The sequence below is a fragment of the Dermochelys coriacea genome, chromosome 1 (assembly GCF_009764565.3).
Source record: "Dermochelys coriacea isolate rDerCor1 chromosome 1, rDerCor1.pri.v4, whole genome shotgun sequence".
In the NCBI taxonomy this organism is placed as follows: domain Eukaryota; kingdom Metazoa; phylum Chordata; order Testudines; family Dermochelyidae; genus Dermochelys; species Dermochelys coriacea.
Genome location: NC_050068.2, coordinates 57,452,067 through 57,466,083, shown reverse-complemented (window position 1 = coordinate 57,466,083; position 14,017 = coordinate 57,452,067). Strand labels below are relative to the sequence as shown.

The following is a 14,017-nucleotide window of genomic DNA, read 5'->3' as shown; positions in this document are numbered from 1 at the left end:
CTGCTTTTGTGTTAAAACATGAAAAGCATTACATAAATCTAAACCCAGCCTGTGTTTTCAGCAGATGCCAGATATATAATAGCTAAAAAAGATAGAAAAGGGTTGGTTCATTTAAACATAGATCTGGTGGTATGTAAAATTATGAATTGTCTTTATGGGTTCAGTAGATTAATGTGGGTTCAGTAGATTAATGTGTAGATCTGTTTTAAGGATCTCCCTGTCTGAACATAAAATTAGAAGCAATTATTGTATTTGGAGGACTTTATGAATACTAGTTTTATAAAAGCACTATTATATACAGTTACTGCCCAGAAAGAATCTTTGTTTATAGACTGATAAAATGTTTTTATGTTGAAAACTGTCCATATAAGCTTACAATCTCTTTACTGAATTCAAAATTGAATGAGAAAGTGAGACTTAAAAATTAAGAGAACTAACTGCATATCTGATTGAATAATTTTTTTTTCAATATTTTTAAGTTTACAGGTTTGAAATGTATTTTCATAAGAATAAATTATGTCTGGGACAGTAGAAAGCATACATCATATTGATTTTGTTTCTCTCTTTATGTTTATAAGAGGCATGATATGTTTTATTTTACATTCTGTTCAAATAGGCAAGCTCAAGATTTTAAGCAGCCAGCTACAGTTGATATGACCTGAGCTGCTGTGTTTAGGTTTCACTGCTTCTTGCAAGTGTTCTGACTTTTCATGAACTCTGTAACAAATGTCTCAGGAGACTTGCTCCCTATCACCATCTCTTTATTTTCCCTTGGGACAAAATGCTTATCTAGGTCTGCCGTAATAATTTAAGGGAAATGTAGACATTCTGATACAATGGCACTATTGAAAGTATGGGAAAACATGTGTCTTCTGTTCTAATGTGATATTTTTAGTGTGTGGTGAAGCATTTTTTAGGCAATTATATTTTAAACCAGGGGTATACAACCTACGGCCTGCAGCTGTACACAGCCCCCCAGAGCATTTCATAAGGCCTGCAGCCTGCTTCAACACAATATACTAACATGCAATTCATTAGCACTTTGTCGTCATGTTTACATAATTTTAGTTTACACAAGTGTGTAAATAGACAATACTGTACATAGGTTGTTTCTATCTAAATACATACAAAACAATCTGAATTTAAAATATAAATCAATACAGGTGACTTTAAATCATATTAAAATATGTAGAATCTGTTTGGGCCACACAAGGTTGTGCATAGGTTTCTGTGGCCCTCCTATGTAATAAGGTTGGGCACCACTGTTTTAAACTATAAAATATTTCTATCAGATTTTTTTCTCTGAGTCCTTCAATTTTACTTTCATAATGAGATTCAGCATGTCTCAATATATAGAAGATTCCAGACTAGCAATTGAGATCATGGAAACCTTTGACATTAATAATCAAATATCATCATATTAAGGAAACACTTTCTAAAGCAGAATTTCATTTGTGTACACTAAAAAATTAGAGTGTTAACACATCATAATAATGTCATTATTGGCTGATAATGTGACACCATTACTGTATTTCATGGCTAGGTACAGTAAATTTGTCATGTATACTTATCAACAGTCAACAAGTAACTTGAAGCAATAGCAAATAGAAACATAAGAGTTCCTTTTACAATGTATTATGCCTAAATAAAACCAGGATCTTCATATTAGTTGTAAAAACAAAAAAAAAACCAATTTTATATTTTTAAAAATCTGGCATTTGCATTTTATTCTATGCTCTCACAAAAAAACTTTTTTTTTTCCAAGTCATGCCAGCAGTATCATGATTTCTGGCAAAATCATCATAGCATGGAACTCTGCCCAGCTTTTTTTTTTTAAGTTTATCTACCATTTATTACATTTTACAATGATTTAAAAACCTAATCAGAAGTATAATAGAGTTCACCGTTACAGCCTGAGTAAGAAGAAACCATCTTCTCTCTATTTTTAAAACTTCAGAATTTTAAAGTCAGGCTATAAATATTTCAAAGTTAGCACCTTGACTTAATGCTAACACCACAAGCGGGACTCATTCAAGTTTATAAATTGCCTTGAGTCTCTTATTTTCTGACTGCCAAGGGAGAAGGTGGTTTGTGAACGTGGCTGTGTTGGGAGCAATGTGTTAATGCCACCATATGGCAACTTTTGTATTGGCTTTGGAGAAAACTGCTGCTTATATCAGTCAAAACAGAAAGAGACTAAATACACGAAATTGGTGGTCTTCAGAAGGAAGTATAGTTTGCTGTTCAGAACACTCTACTTAATTTGGCCAGATGCAGGAAGAGTAAACATCCATTGATGTGCTAACCATCTATATGCATATTATCTATCTTTCTTCACAGATGTGCATCATCAGAGTTTCTGGAGCAACTAGGATGAAGGGTTTTAATTAGATGTGAGCAGCATGAAGAACTGTGGGCTTGATTCTCAACTGACTTGTAACTTGTGTAGTCATTTATTCTTGTTTAAAGTGAGTGGTTTAAAGCAGAGTGGTATCACTTTCTGTCTACTTTGAAAACATTTTTCTTGGGTATAAATGGCTACAAGATACAAGCAGCAGAGAACAGAGCCTTTATTTTTATTTTAAAATGTAAAGTATTTTCTGTTTTAGCCTGGTGATACATTTAATATGCCTGCAGCTATTGCTGTTGACTTTATTTTTTTAAGTAGTTCCATCCTTGTTTTTCTTCTTAAATATTCTGTTTAAGAGAGACTGTTTTAGGGTTAGGGATAGTAGCAACCCATTGTAGGCTTATATATTTGTTATATTATGTATGATCCTCTTCAACGCTCCTTACTCCAGCAGAACTCCCACTGCTTCAGTTGCTGAAGAAGATCTGTAATTGCAAGTTAAACAAAATATTGAAAAGGCTATATTAAAGTTTGCTTTTAACCCATCTTTTCCCACCTGCAACTAAAGACCTTGCTCTTGAAATTAGAAAATTTTTCTTTGATGTCAAAGTCATGGGCTACCAATTGTACAGAAAATAAAACTGAGCGTCTTTGCAGATTAAAACATTTATAGAATTGCATATTTTATGTTGAGGATCTTGTATAAAGTTTTCAAATTTGATCAGACGTTCAGAAATATTTTTGTTGCTCTAGCCCAGTTTTTCGCATTCAGGCAGAATTACCTTTATTTTTCTTCAAGCATCTTTGCTTATCAAGCATAGGATAGATTAATCTGTTTATACAACTAATACTTGGCGTTTACTTAGCACCCTGCATTTGCTGATCTGAACAAAGTTTGCAACATTAATGTCTTAAGTCTAAGAATAAGAACACTCTTTTGGGGCGGAAAAGTATTATCCTGGTTTTACAGATTAAGAATCAAATTCATCCCTTTTGTAACTCCATTGAAATAGTTGGGAACTCTGGATGCTCAGCATCTCTGAAAATCAGCCTACACATTTTACTTTCCCTAAAATTACCCAGGAAGTCTGTTGTAAAGCTGAGAATAGGACACAGTCCTCCGCACTCCCATTCCTGTGCTTCTGCCACAAAACCATCCTTCTCAAATATTTTCCTAGGAAGAATACACATGGATTTCTTTTCCTTTTAATAATTACCTTTGGTGATTATAGCTTTGTGTGTTTAAAAAAAGAAGCCTTATTTCCAGAAAGAGGGAAATATTTGCAGGGAAATAATTTTTCTATGTGCCATATCTGTTGTTCACATGAATTGAGTACCCTTCACGATCATTTTATCTTTATAGCTCATGTGCTCTGTTTATTCATGTTATCTTGTATGTTCTTTGCAGAGATATTGCAATTCAGAATGGACTTAGAACTTTTAAAGCTTGTTAAACCATGTTATACTAAAATACTTCTGTAACCCATTTAGGTCCTGCTCAGGTTCCAATGATGTCCCCAAATGGTTCAGTGCCTCCTATTTATGTGCCTCCTGGATATGCCCCACAGGTATGTCCAAACATCTGATTCATATGACTTCATATGTTCACATTACATTTGCAGTTAAATAAAACATACATAAAATCCTGGGACTAACATAACAATAAGCTGAGATGTCTAATCTGGTAATGTGACATGGTAAATTTCAGAATTACAGTGATTTGCACAAGTAAATATGGTGGTGTCCCAGAAAGTCTCTTCAGTAGGAGTCTCCTTGTTTGCTTTTATTAGCCTCTTTTTTGATGTATGTGTGTAATATTTATTTTATTTCCAATTATTTATATTGTAGTAGCATGCAAAGTTCCCAATTGGGATCAGGGAACCCTGTGCTAGGCATTGTACAAACATATAGGAAGATGTGGTTCCCTATTCTATTCTACATTCCAAGACCCCAGTCCTGCACTAAGCTTCATGTTGGTAGACCCCCTTCATCTGTGCAAGGCCCCACTGACTTCAGGGGTGCGCTCTCTGGTTACAGTGTTCTATCACCATGGAGCTCCCTGCAGAACTGGAACTTAAATGGGCAAGACAAACAGTAATGGACAGGGAACATGTAAGACCAAGTGCCAAGTAGCTTTTTGGGATATATTGTCATTTATTATTTGTTTCTATAATGCCTAGCCAAATGGAGAACCAACCTGGTTGTGGTCTTTAGGCACTACTGCAATATAAATCTTTGATAATTGTCAGTGTATTGTCTTAATTAAAATTTGCCACAAACCATACAATTTTTTCAGTTGCCTCTGTACTGATTCTGCAACCAACCTACCCTACCTTTGCTGACCCAATGTTCACAGCCTGTGGTATAGAATAAGGAACAAACAAACAAACAATACAAAATGCCACCCAAAACACCAAAGCCAGTCAGATAATGCATACGTTAATGAAAGAGTATAAAATTTTGTCCACCAGCAGAGTGCTTGCATACAGAGCAGGAGGCCCACCTATTTTCTCTTACTCTCTGCTGGGGAAAGTTTGTGTATAAAGGCTTGTCTGCATGGTCATTTAATGTGCAGCAAGCCAGGGTTGAATGTACAGTGCTCTAGGTTGCCACACGCTAATTGGCCATGTGGACTCTGCTACTGCGCACTAAATATACCATAGTTAGAACTTTTAATGTGCAATAGCATGATCCGCGTGGCAGGCTCGCATGTTGTATATTCATACCCTGTCTTGCCACGTGCTAACTGACAGTGAAGACAAGCGCTTGATTGGTTCTTAAATCTTTAATATTAGAATACCGAATCTGGCAGCAAAATGGATTTTGTGGGTTTTAATTGTTTCATTTTGTTTTAGATCATAACAGAAAGGCATGTTTCCTGTCAAAATTCATGTTTTATCATTAGGAAAAATAAAAATCCTTACATCTTTGCTATGAGCTAGTTTCTTCTATTTTTTTTTATTTTCAAGTGGGTTACTTAATGCTAAAACGTTATAAAATACATGAAAGACTAAATAATTTTAGTGAAATTAATATGTACTGTTTGCTTCCATTGAGGGCACAGAGCCTCTCCCAGTCGCCATCCAGAGCTATCAAAACCTAGTAAAACCTTTATGTTGTAAGAGTTCTGAAATGCTTATTGCTAACAAAACATACCAATGTGTAGTGATTTATACAAAACACTCTGTAACAAATAAAAAAAAATTGACAACAAATAGATAACTTGCTACCAGGTGAAGCAACCAGTACCAAGCTCATAGTTCTCCCAAAACAAATACAGTCCCAACAAGAGATTTTAATTTAGAATTATAGAAGAGTAGGACTGGAAGGGACCTCAGTGGTTAATCGAGTTCAGTCCCCAGCACTCAAGGCAGGTCTGTTAAATAACTAGACCATTCCTGACAGATGTTTGTCTAACCTGTTCTTAAAAACCTCCAGTGACACAGATTCCACACCCTCCCTAGGCAGTTTGTTCCAGTGCTTAACCACCCTGACAGAAAGTGTTTTCCAGTGTCCAACCTAAACCGCCCTTGCTGCAATTTAATCCCATTGTTTCTTGTCCTATCCTCAGAGGTTAAAGAGAACAATTTTTAACCCTCCTCCTTTTTAATAATCTTTTAAGTACTTGAAAATTGTTATCATGTCCCCCTCAGTCTTCTCTTCTCCAGACTAAAAAAAAAACCCATTTTTTTTCAATCTTTCCTCAGAGGTCATGTTTTCTAGACCTTTAATCATTGTTGTTGCTCTTTTCTGGACTTTCTCCAATTTGTCCACATCTTTCCTGAAATGTGGCACCCAGAACTGGACATAGTACTCCAGTTGAGGCCGAATCAGCGCAAAGTAGAGCAGAAGAATTACTTCTCGTGTCTTGCTTACAACAGTCCTGCTAATACATCCCAGGATGATGTTTTCTTTTTGTGCAACAGTGTTACACTGAAAAAAAGAAAAGGAGTACTTGTGGCACCTTAGAGACTAACAAATTTATTTGAGCGTAAGCTTTCATGAGCTACAGCTCACTTCATCGGATGCATTTGGTGGCTGTTGACTCGTATGTAGCTTGTGATCCACTATGACTCCCAGATCCCCTTCTGCAGTACTCCTTCCTAGGCAGTCATTTCCCATTTTGTATGTATGTAATTGTCTCCTTATACTTAACATTAAAAAGAAAAAAAAAACCTGAAGGTGCCCTGTAAATGTATATATATTAAGAGAAGTTGAACACCTGCAGAAATATATGCTAAATGATCAAAAGCACCAGGCTAGGAAGGCTATTCGATATATCTATCATTTATGTATCATTTTAGTTTAGGTCTCTATTGCCTGGATTTGCCCCAGCTCCTGAATTTGGTGATTTCACACCATACTTTCCGCTGCTGGGGATGAGAGGCAACATATAGGATAAGACATGTCTTGGTTTTCACACATTTGTATAAAACTAATAAGTGTTTCAGAAAACGTGATATATTGTTTAAAAAAAACAGGGCTTGCTCTACCCCCAATATTGTGGGAGTGAAATTCATTCTGTGAAGAGAGTGAAATTATATTTTAGTTACTGTGTGTGGGCCAGCCTGTTCTACAGAGTTAAGTCTATCTACATCCATTGATCTGTAGTGGTCTCCTGATGATGATGATAGCTTTGCACAAAGATACAGAGTATGGGCCTTATGCCAGCATTAAATGTTTAGCTTGTAAGGTTATTGTTGCATTCAGTATCCCTCAGTGCTGGGGGGGAAATCATACTTGGGCGCTTTTTTTGTTTGTGTGTGTACATGTGCAGTTATCCGATTTGCACACTCAGTTGCAGTTAATGTTTAAATGAGACACACAGTTGTGCATGTAAATTATTTGAAACTCTAATGTTTAATTATTGGACTTTCAGAACCTAATGTAATAAATGGGGCAGTTACCCAGGAGGACAGCATTATATTGGTTTGCACTTCGTTTACCTTCAGATCACATTTGGCATTTTTTAAAGCCATAAGGGCAAGAAACATTATTTTAATGAAATCTTGCTTTCTACAGAATTTGAATCTGTTATGGGGCTGGATAAATACCTTAAACGGGCTAGATCCAACACTTCCATCTAGGTTGTCTCCATTTTCCAGCAGATGATATGTTAAGTATGATTTGCTGCAGAAACTGTGCTGGGGCATCATGGCGAATAGGAGCTGGCACAGGTCCAGATGTGGCAGAGCCTGAAAAGCGAGTTTTTAATAAATTATGCTGTGCTGAATACCTTTCATAGCCTTGTGATTTGCTGCATTTTGCAGTTTAGCTTTTAAATATATGTATACACACTTGAAGTTCACCATTCTTCTCTTACTCTGACATGCTGAGATACCACAGGAGTCTGTGAACTAGGCATAATCTTACACACCGTATGTGCCTCAATAACTAAGCTCAGCAGGGAAGAATAAGGACAAAGTGATATCTTTAATTTTTTTTTCAGTTTGTCAGACTCCAAATGTTGCTGTAATATGTAGGATAACATTTGTATGTTAGAAAGCATAATTTGTATGACTATCCTTGCTACAGACGTAAGGAACTTTAAAAAATAATTAAAATTACATCTTTACATTTGGGGAATTAAATTGGCAAACTTTAATTATAGTTGACTATACTGTTGTTGTTATATCCAAATTGCAATGACAGGACGACTTCAGTTTTGGCAGCTTTTGAGGAATGTTATTTTAGTTTAAAATCTTCTTCTTTTCTAGCAAGGGACAGTTTCAAAGTACCAAATCCTTTGGAAAGTCACATGGTATTTATTTTAAAGCTATATTCATGGCTAAAAAATTAATCTTAAATTCAAGATAAGTATTTCTGTAATTGATCAATCTGACCTTAAATAGATTTTTAACATCTTCTTTATCTTGACTGATGTGTGTTCCTGTTCCCACAGCTACATCACAGTAGAAGATCATCTAACCAAACATCATTGCAACTAACAATATATTCCAAGTGGTCTGTCCCCTATTTTAGGAAACTATTTAGGATATTACAGTGGACACATACGTTTTCCTTTTTTTCTGAATGGCTATTTCCCCCCACTGTTTTATATCTATCACGCCCTATTACATATCAACTACAGCTTAGTCAGCATGCAAACCTGCCAGCTGAGAGGCCTGGCAACTTCATCTGAGGTATTCTGTAACACTTGTTACTGGGATCTTGAGGTCAAAGTGTAATTTTTTTTTTTCTTTTTGGCACTCCGGAGGCTGAGGTTACTGCCCCCACAATACTTCCAGCTATGGTAACTCCAAGCCAGATACCTTTTTAGGTAGCATGTTGTACTACCAACGGAGTCATATTTAGTTTTCCACTTTTTTTAAAAATGGATTAACTACATTGGTGAAGCTCAAAATGGCCTATAAGGATTAAAAACTGTTCATAAAATTTTGTTACCTGCAGTTTTCATTTTAAGGCGGGGGTAGAAGTAGTTTCTCCCGATTATTTCCCATCCAGAAACCAATTGCACTTTCCGACAAGAAACCCACTGAAACACACTACTAACTATCCCTCATTTTCCTCTCCCACATTCTTTTTTTTTCTTATCGTCTCCATTTTGTTCTACTTATACCACTGAAGATTCTTTTGCTCTTTTATATTCAACATGAAAAATTCTCTTTTAAAAAGATTTATTGATTTGTTATCTTTCAGACTGCATAGTTCCAGACTCCATTTTCTCTTTGTGGCATATATTTGAAATGAGCTGTTTGCTATCTAAGAAGCAGTCCTTTACCTGATCAATGTTTTGTTCTCTTGGCTTACAGGTTATTGAAGACAATGGTGTTCGAAGGGTTGTGGTGGTTCCCCAGGCTCCAGAATTTCACCCTGGCAGTCATGCGGTAATACATCGGCCTCCACATCATCCATTGCCTGGTTTCATTCCTCTTCAAGCCATGATGCCCCCTCCACCACGACATATATACTCAACAGTGACTGGAGCAGGTGATATGGCTGCGCAGTATATACCACAGTATCACACTTCACAGGTATATGGAGATCTGGGTAAGTAAATTACCGAAGAGTTACAGATCCTATCAAAGCAACGTATTCATGTCCTACTGGCGTCTCCAGTCCATTCAGTATTCTTTTGTTGTGTAACTGTTAGCTTTAAGCAGTACTGTAGCCTAAATTAAAGCTATTAGCTAGGCATCCTGCAGTACAAATAAAGACAGTATCAGGGAACAATATAAGTTTTTTATTCAAGTACATTAAGTGTATTGTTTCAGAAAATTGTCTGATATCACAATCTAAGCAGAATTAGATCTGGTCAGTTATAGAAGGGAGCCTTACCACACTGTAGAAGGCAAGGCAATATATGATGTGATTTTAGTGATTCAGTGAGAGTTGCTCTTTTTCCTCTGTCTCAATATTTAAATCATTGCATCAGCATTATAGCTAGGCCCTTTATTCTCTTTGGGACACTGGATCCAAATTCAGTGAATTTCTACCACGTAAGCAGTGTAGAAATCTGTGACATGTTGAAATTTCCACGGTTACTTCAAGTAAATTCAAAACCAGAGCATCTTTATTGAATTAAATATGTGAAAAATAAAACAGTACATTATTCATTGTTTATTTTTATACTAAATTCAATATATACCTGAGTTTTTGAATGTTTTTTAAATTTTGCACTGTTCCAATATTTATGGTTCTTAGCAAAGTTGCACATTTTTATATTAACAGCAGCAAACTGAATTGGAGAAGATGTCAGGAGTGGTATCTACAGGTTTCGACTGCTGGGTGTGGGGTGGTTGGAGTTTTGCTACCTGGGCTCCGGTGTGGAACGTGGCTTGTGTTTTTAGCAGCCAGGAACTAGCAGAGGCTTAGGCACTGAGAAGATGGGGGTAGGAAATGGGAAAGGAAGAGTATTCGTCTTCTCTTTCCTTCACCTTCTGTGCAGAAACAAAGGTGACTTGGAATTTGGGGGAGAGCTTGACTCCTAGGTTACCACCTGATCACCCAATTGGCCACTTCTGAAATATCCACCAATACATCAACGACCATAAATAAGCACATTAGCAGGATTTTTCTACTAAAATGATTGGTAATAAAGTTAATATTTTATTACTTAAAATGAAAAAGTGTTTTAAAATGTATTCTTTGCATTATATACATGACATATATATGTATACACACAAAACTTATAACAATACTCATTACAATATATATAAACAATCTAACTGAGGGAATAAACCTTCTGGATATTTTGATTTATCACTAACATTTTAAATGGACAGAAGTTAATAAAGTTAATAAACTAGTTAATAAAGTTGAGATTCAAAATGTCATCAGTACACTTCAAAGTCAACTCTCAGTTGCAATGAATGAGTTTTCACCCTTCGGGTCTGCTCTTTCAAGTTGTTTTCAGGCTCTGGAGGATAGTATTTCATTGCCCAATAATAGCTCAAAATGTATTTTTTAAAACAAAATATTAGGCCTTGACTACACTAAAAAGTTGTACTGATTAAACTAAATCAGTTTCTAAAGCAGTTTAGTTAAATTAGTACAACTCTCCCCCCAACCCTCCGTGGGCACAATCTTATTTTGATTTTAAAATGTCTTATGTTGGATTTATCGTCAGTTGATTCCCTACCAACTTATACTAAATCCAATATAAGACTCTTTTTAAAATAAGAGTATCTACACAAGTGGTTTGTACCCATTTAGCTAAGACTATTTAGAAACCAATTTAAACAACTAAAACTTTCTGATATATTTAAGGCCTTCAATTCTGCTGCACAGTTCTATGGTAAGGAATTGATTCTGCAGCCAGTTCCGTAACTGCAGAATTGTAGAACATATGTGACTCTGATCATAATTGGTTTACTTATTATATGTAGATTATTTCACACAGTAGTAAGATATGGTTAATAGCAATCATTTTTATATTTTTAACTAAGCTAACATTCCACCCACAGATTGTTCTGAATAAAGTGATAAATATTTTTTTAAAAAACTCTCAATTTTAAAATTTGTAGACTAGAACAGGAGCTAGCTCTTTTTTTCTTCATATTTAAGAATTGAATTAATATTTATATTTGTAAGTCCACTTCACAGTTATCTTTTCAGATTATGTGCAATGATATGGTACATCTACACAAGCTAAGATGCTGGTGTGTTACTTCTGCCCATTTAAAATGTTAGTGATAAATCAAAATATCCAGAAGGTTTATTTCCTCATAGTTAGATTGTTTATATATATTGCAATGAGTATTGTTATAAGTTTTGTGTATATACATATATATGTCATGTATATAATGCAAAGAATACATTTTAAAAAACTTTTTCATTTTAAGTAATCTGTCTTAATAAAATGTCTTTGTTACCAAAAGTTGATAAGTCAACCATCTCGTCCATCTGATACCTGTTTTCCCATTTCTAAACTTTTCATCTAAATGCAACCAGTGCATAAATTGAGAAAGTAAAGTGACAGATTGTTCACCCTGAGAGGAATCTCCTCTTCCCATAAGTATAACAAACACCAGCTGTTTCCTTTACTAATGACAGATAGGATTACACTGAGAAAACAGAGCTGGTGCTATGGTGTATCTTTTAAAAGGCTTCACTGTGTAATTAAAGCACTTCTGTGATGTTAAAATGAATGAAAATGTTAGTGCTGGGAAAGGAAGTAGAACCTTTAGTATAAAATTTGACAAGAATGAATAGTTCTTTCTTGTTATTAATCATTATTTGTCCAAAGACATATTCTGTTTGGGTGATTGGGCTTTTTTGGTGAAGTCACAGTTGTACACCAGTTCGCTGCTGTTCACTGTTTTGATTGCCTCATCAAACAGATTAGGAGAATAGCTTTGCCCATGATACTATAAATATATAGAAATCTACTATTAATTTTTAAACAGAGATGAATAGTGTGCTGAGCATGCCTGGCTGTACTAGCTTCATTCCATTAGTATCCTTCAGCTGCTGGGATTTTTTTCTACTGGTCTCTGTTGGTTTCTGCTGAAAGACCATTCATTATTCTGTTCCAAAACTTAGTTGCCAGTTGCAGCCAGTAGGAGATAGGTGAAATTTTTTGACTGGAACCTCCATTAGGATACAATATCCATGCCCTGTTGTGGCTTATTGCTGTAGTAAAATGCTTTCTAGTCCCAATTCAACAAAGCCTATTCTTCAGTTTGCTTTGCTGAATGAGTGTGGTTTGCTTAATCAGGGCTTAAGTGCTGATTCATTTTGTTTGCTCAATGTGTGGTGTTTCAACTGCCTTGAAATGAGATCTTCAAACACTATGGTAAGTGAATTTATAAGAGTTGTATGGTTTCACTTTTAATATTTCTTTACAGCACTCTTAATAAATCAGAATAGGTATTACTATGTCTATTGCACCAACAGGACCTTATAGAGACTACTTAGCCTCTAATTCATTGGTAGAGGGAGAGCGATGTCATATTGGCAAGCACTAATTTTTCCACACAGATGCAGGATTTAATAGTATTAAACAGTGCAAAGCAGAATTTGGAATATTTAAGATCTATTGTTTTAACTAAAAGAGAAGGAAGGAGGGTTACATTTTTCTCCTTAAAAAAATTATATGCAACAGTTAACGTTTGATTGAAATGCTAAGTAGGTAAACTTTTCAATAGGTTCACAATGAGAAAAGAACAGATATATATGGAGTCTCTTCAGATGAATTTGTAAATATATTTTATACATTATGACATTTTCTGAGCATTTCATGTTTTTGCTTTAATTTAGATGCTCTCTCTAATCATGGAAGGTCCAACTTTAGAGACGAAAGATCTAGTAAAACATATGAACGTTTACAGAAAAAATTAAAAGATCGGCATGGAACACACAAAGATAAATTGAACAGTCCGCCACCATCACCTCAGAAATGTCCTTCTCCCACAAACGAACATAATGGACTTGTGAAAGGACAGGACGCAAGTAGTGTCAGCACAGGATCTACAAAGAGCAAGTCTTTGGGGAAAGGAAAAAGTAATTCTCAAGTGGATGCAGAAGTAGAAGGTAAGTGTTAGCAAAATGCTACCTCTTGTTCTGTATATTATCTGCAGAGGGAGAGCAATCACACTGTAACCAGATTGGAGCTGGACAGCAGCCTCTTGATTTCACCACCCTTGTTATTAAAGGAGGGACAGCTCTAAGAGATTGCAGCTGCTAGAGTGCAAGGCTGCATCTTGATCTGAGCAAGTTTTGTAGGTCACATCATATAATTGCATTTAGATAAAGGTCTGCACTTTGTCCACCATTTGGTTTCTCTCTTTGATATTCATGGTACTGCTTGTTGATGTGTCTGTAGAATTCAAACAGTCTGCTTGGCACTGTAAAGGACATAGAGGGAAACAGTCCCTGCCAGAGGTTACCCATAACTCTTGATGGTTGGGGGACACAATTTAAAGGTTAGGGGGGCATGTGACTGACCCACACATTACCTCTGGCCCCTTTTCCACTCCCCCTGCACCTCCTATACCTTCTCCAATCCGGCACCACCTTGCTCCCACCCTCCTCACAGCTCCTTCCCCACTTACTTCTCCCATCGCCTCCCCGCTGCAGGCATGGCGCAGGCCAGAGTGGGCTCCAGACACCACCTGCTGAGCAGGTAACTGTGGCTGTGGGCAAGGAAGGGACGGGACTCGGAGGGCTTTCCCGCACCACCTCTGGTAGAGCTGTACTGCCAGC

At 36.1% G+C, this 14,017-nt stretch overlaps 1 protein-coding gene across 8 annotated transcripts in view; it reads left to right on the top strand.

Annotated features, from left to right (window-relative positions):
- The window catches only part of FNDC3A (fibronectin type III domain containing 3A), a 219,804-nt gene that overhangs the window by 145,797 nt on the left and 59,990 nt on the right, over window positions 1–14,017 (top strand). For 6 of the 8 annotated variants that reach the window (XM_038410965.2, XM_038410958.2, XM_038411020.2 and 3 more), the window contains 3 exons: window positions 3,842–3,918; window positions 9,124–9,361; window positions 13,073–13,345. In XM_038410965.2, coding sequence (XP_038266893.1) covers window positions 3,842–3,918; window positions 9,124–9,361; window positions 13,073–13,345 — 588 coding nt within the window. The remainder of the gene's footprint in view (window positions 1–3,841; window positions 3,919–9,123; window positions 9,362–13,072; window positions 13,346–14,017) is intronic. The other 2 variants (XM_043504514.1, XM_043504515.1) reach the window with 1 other exon arrangement.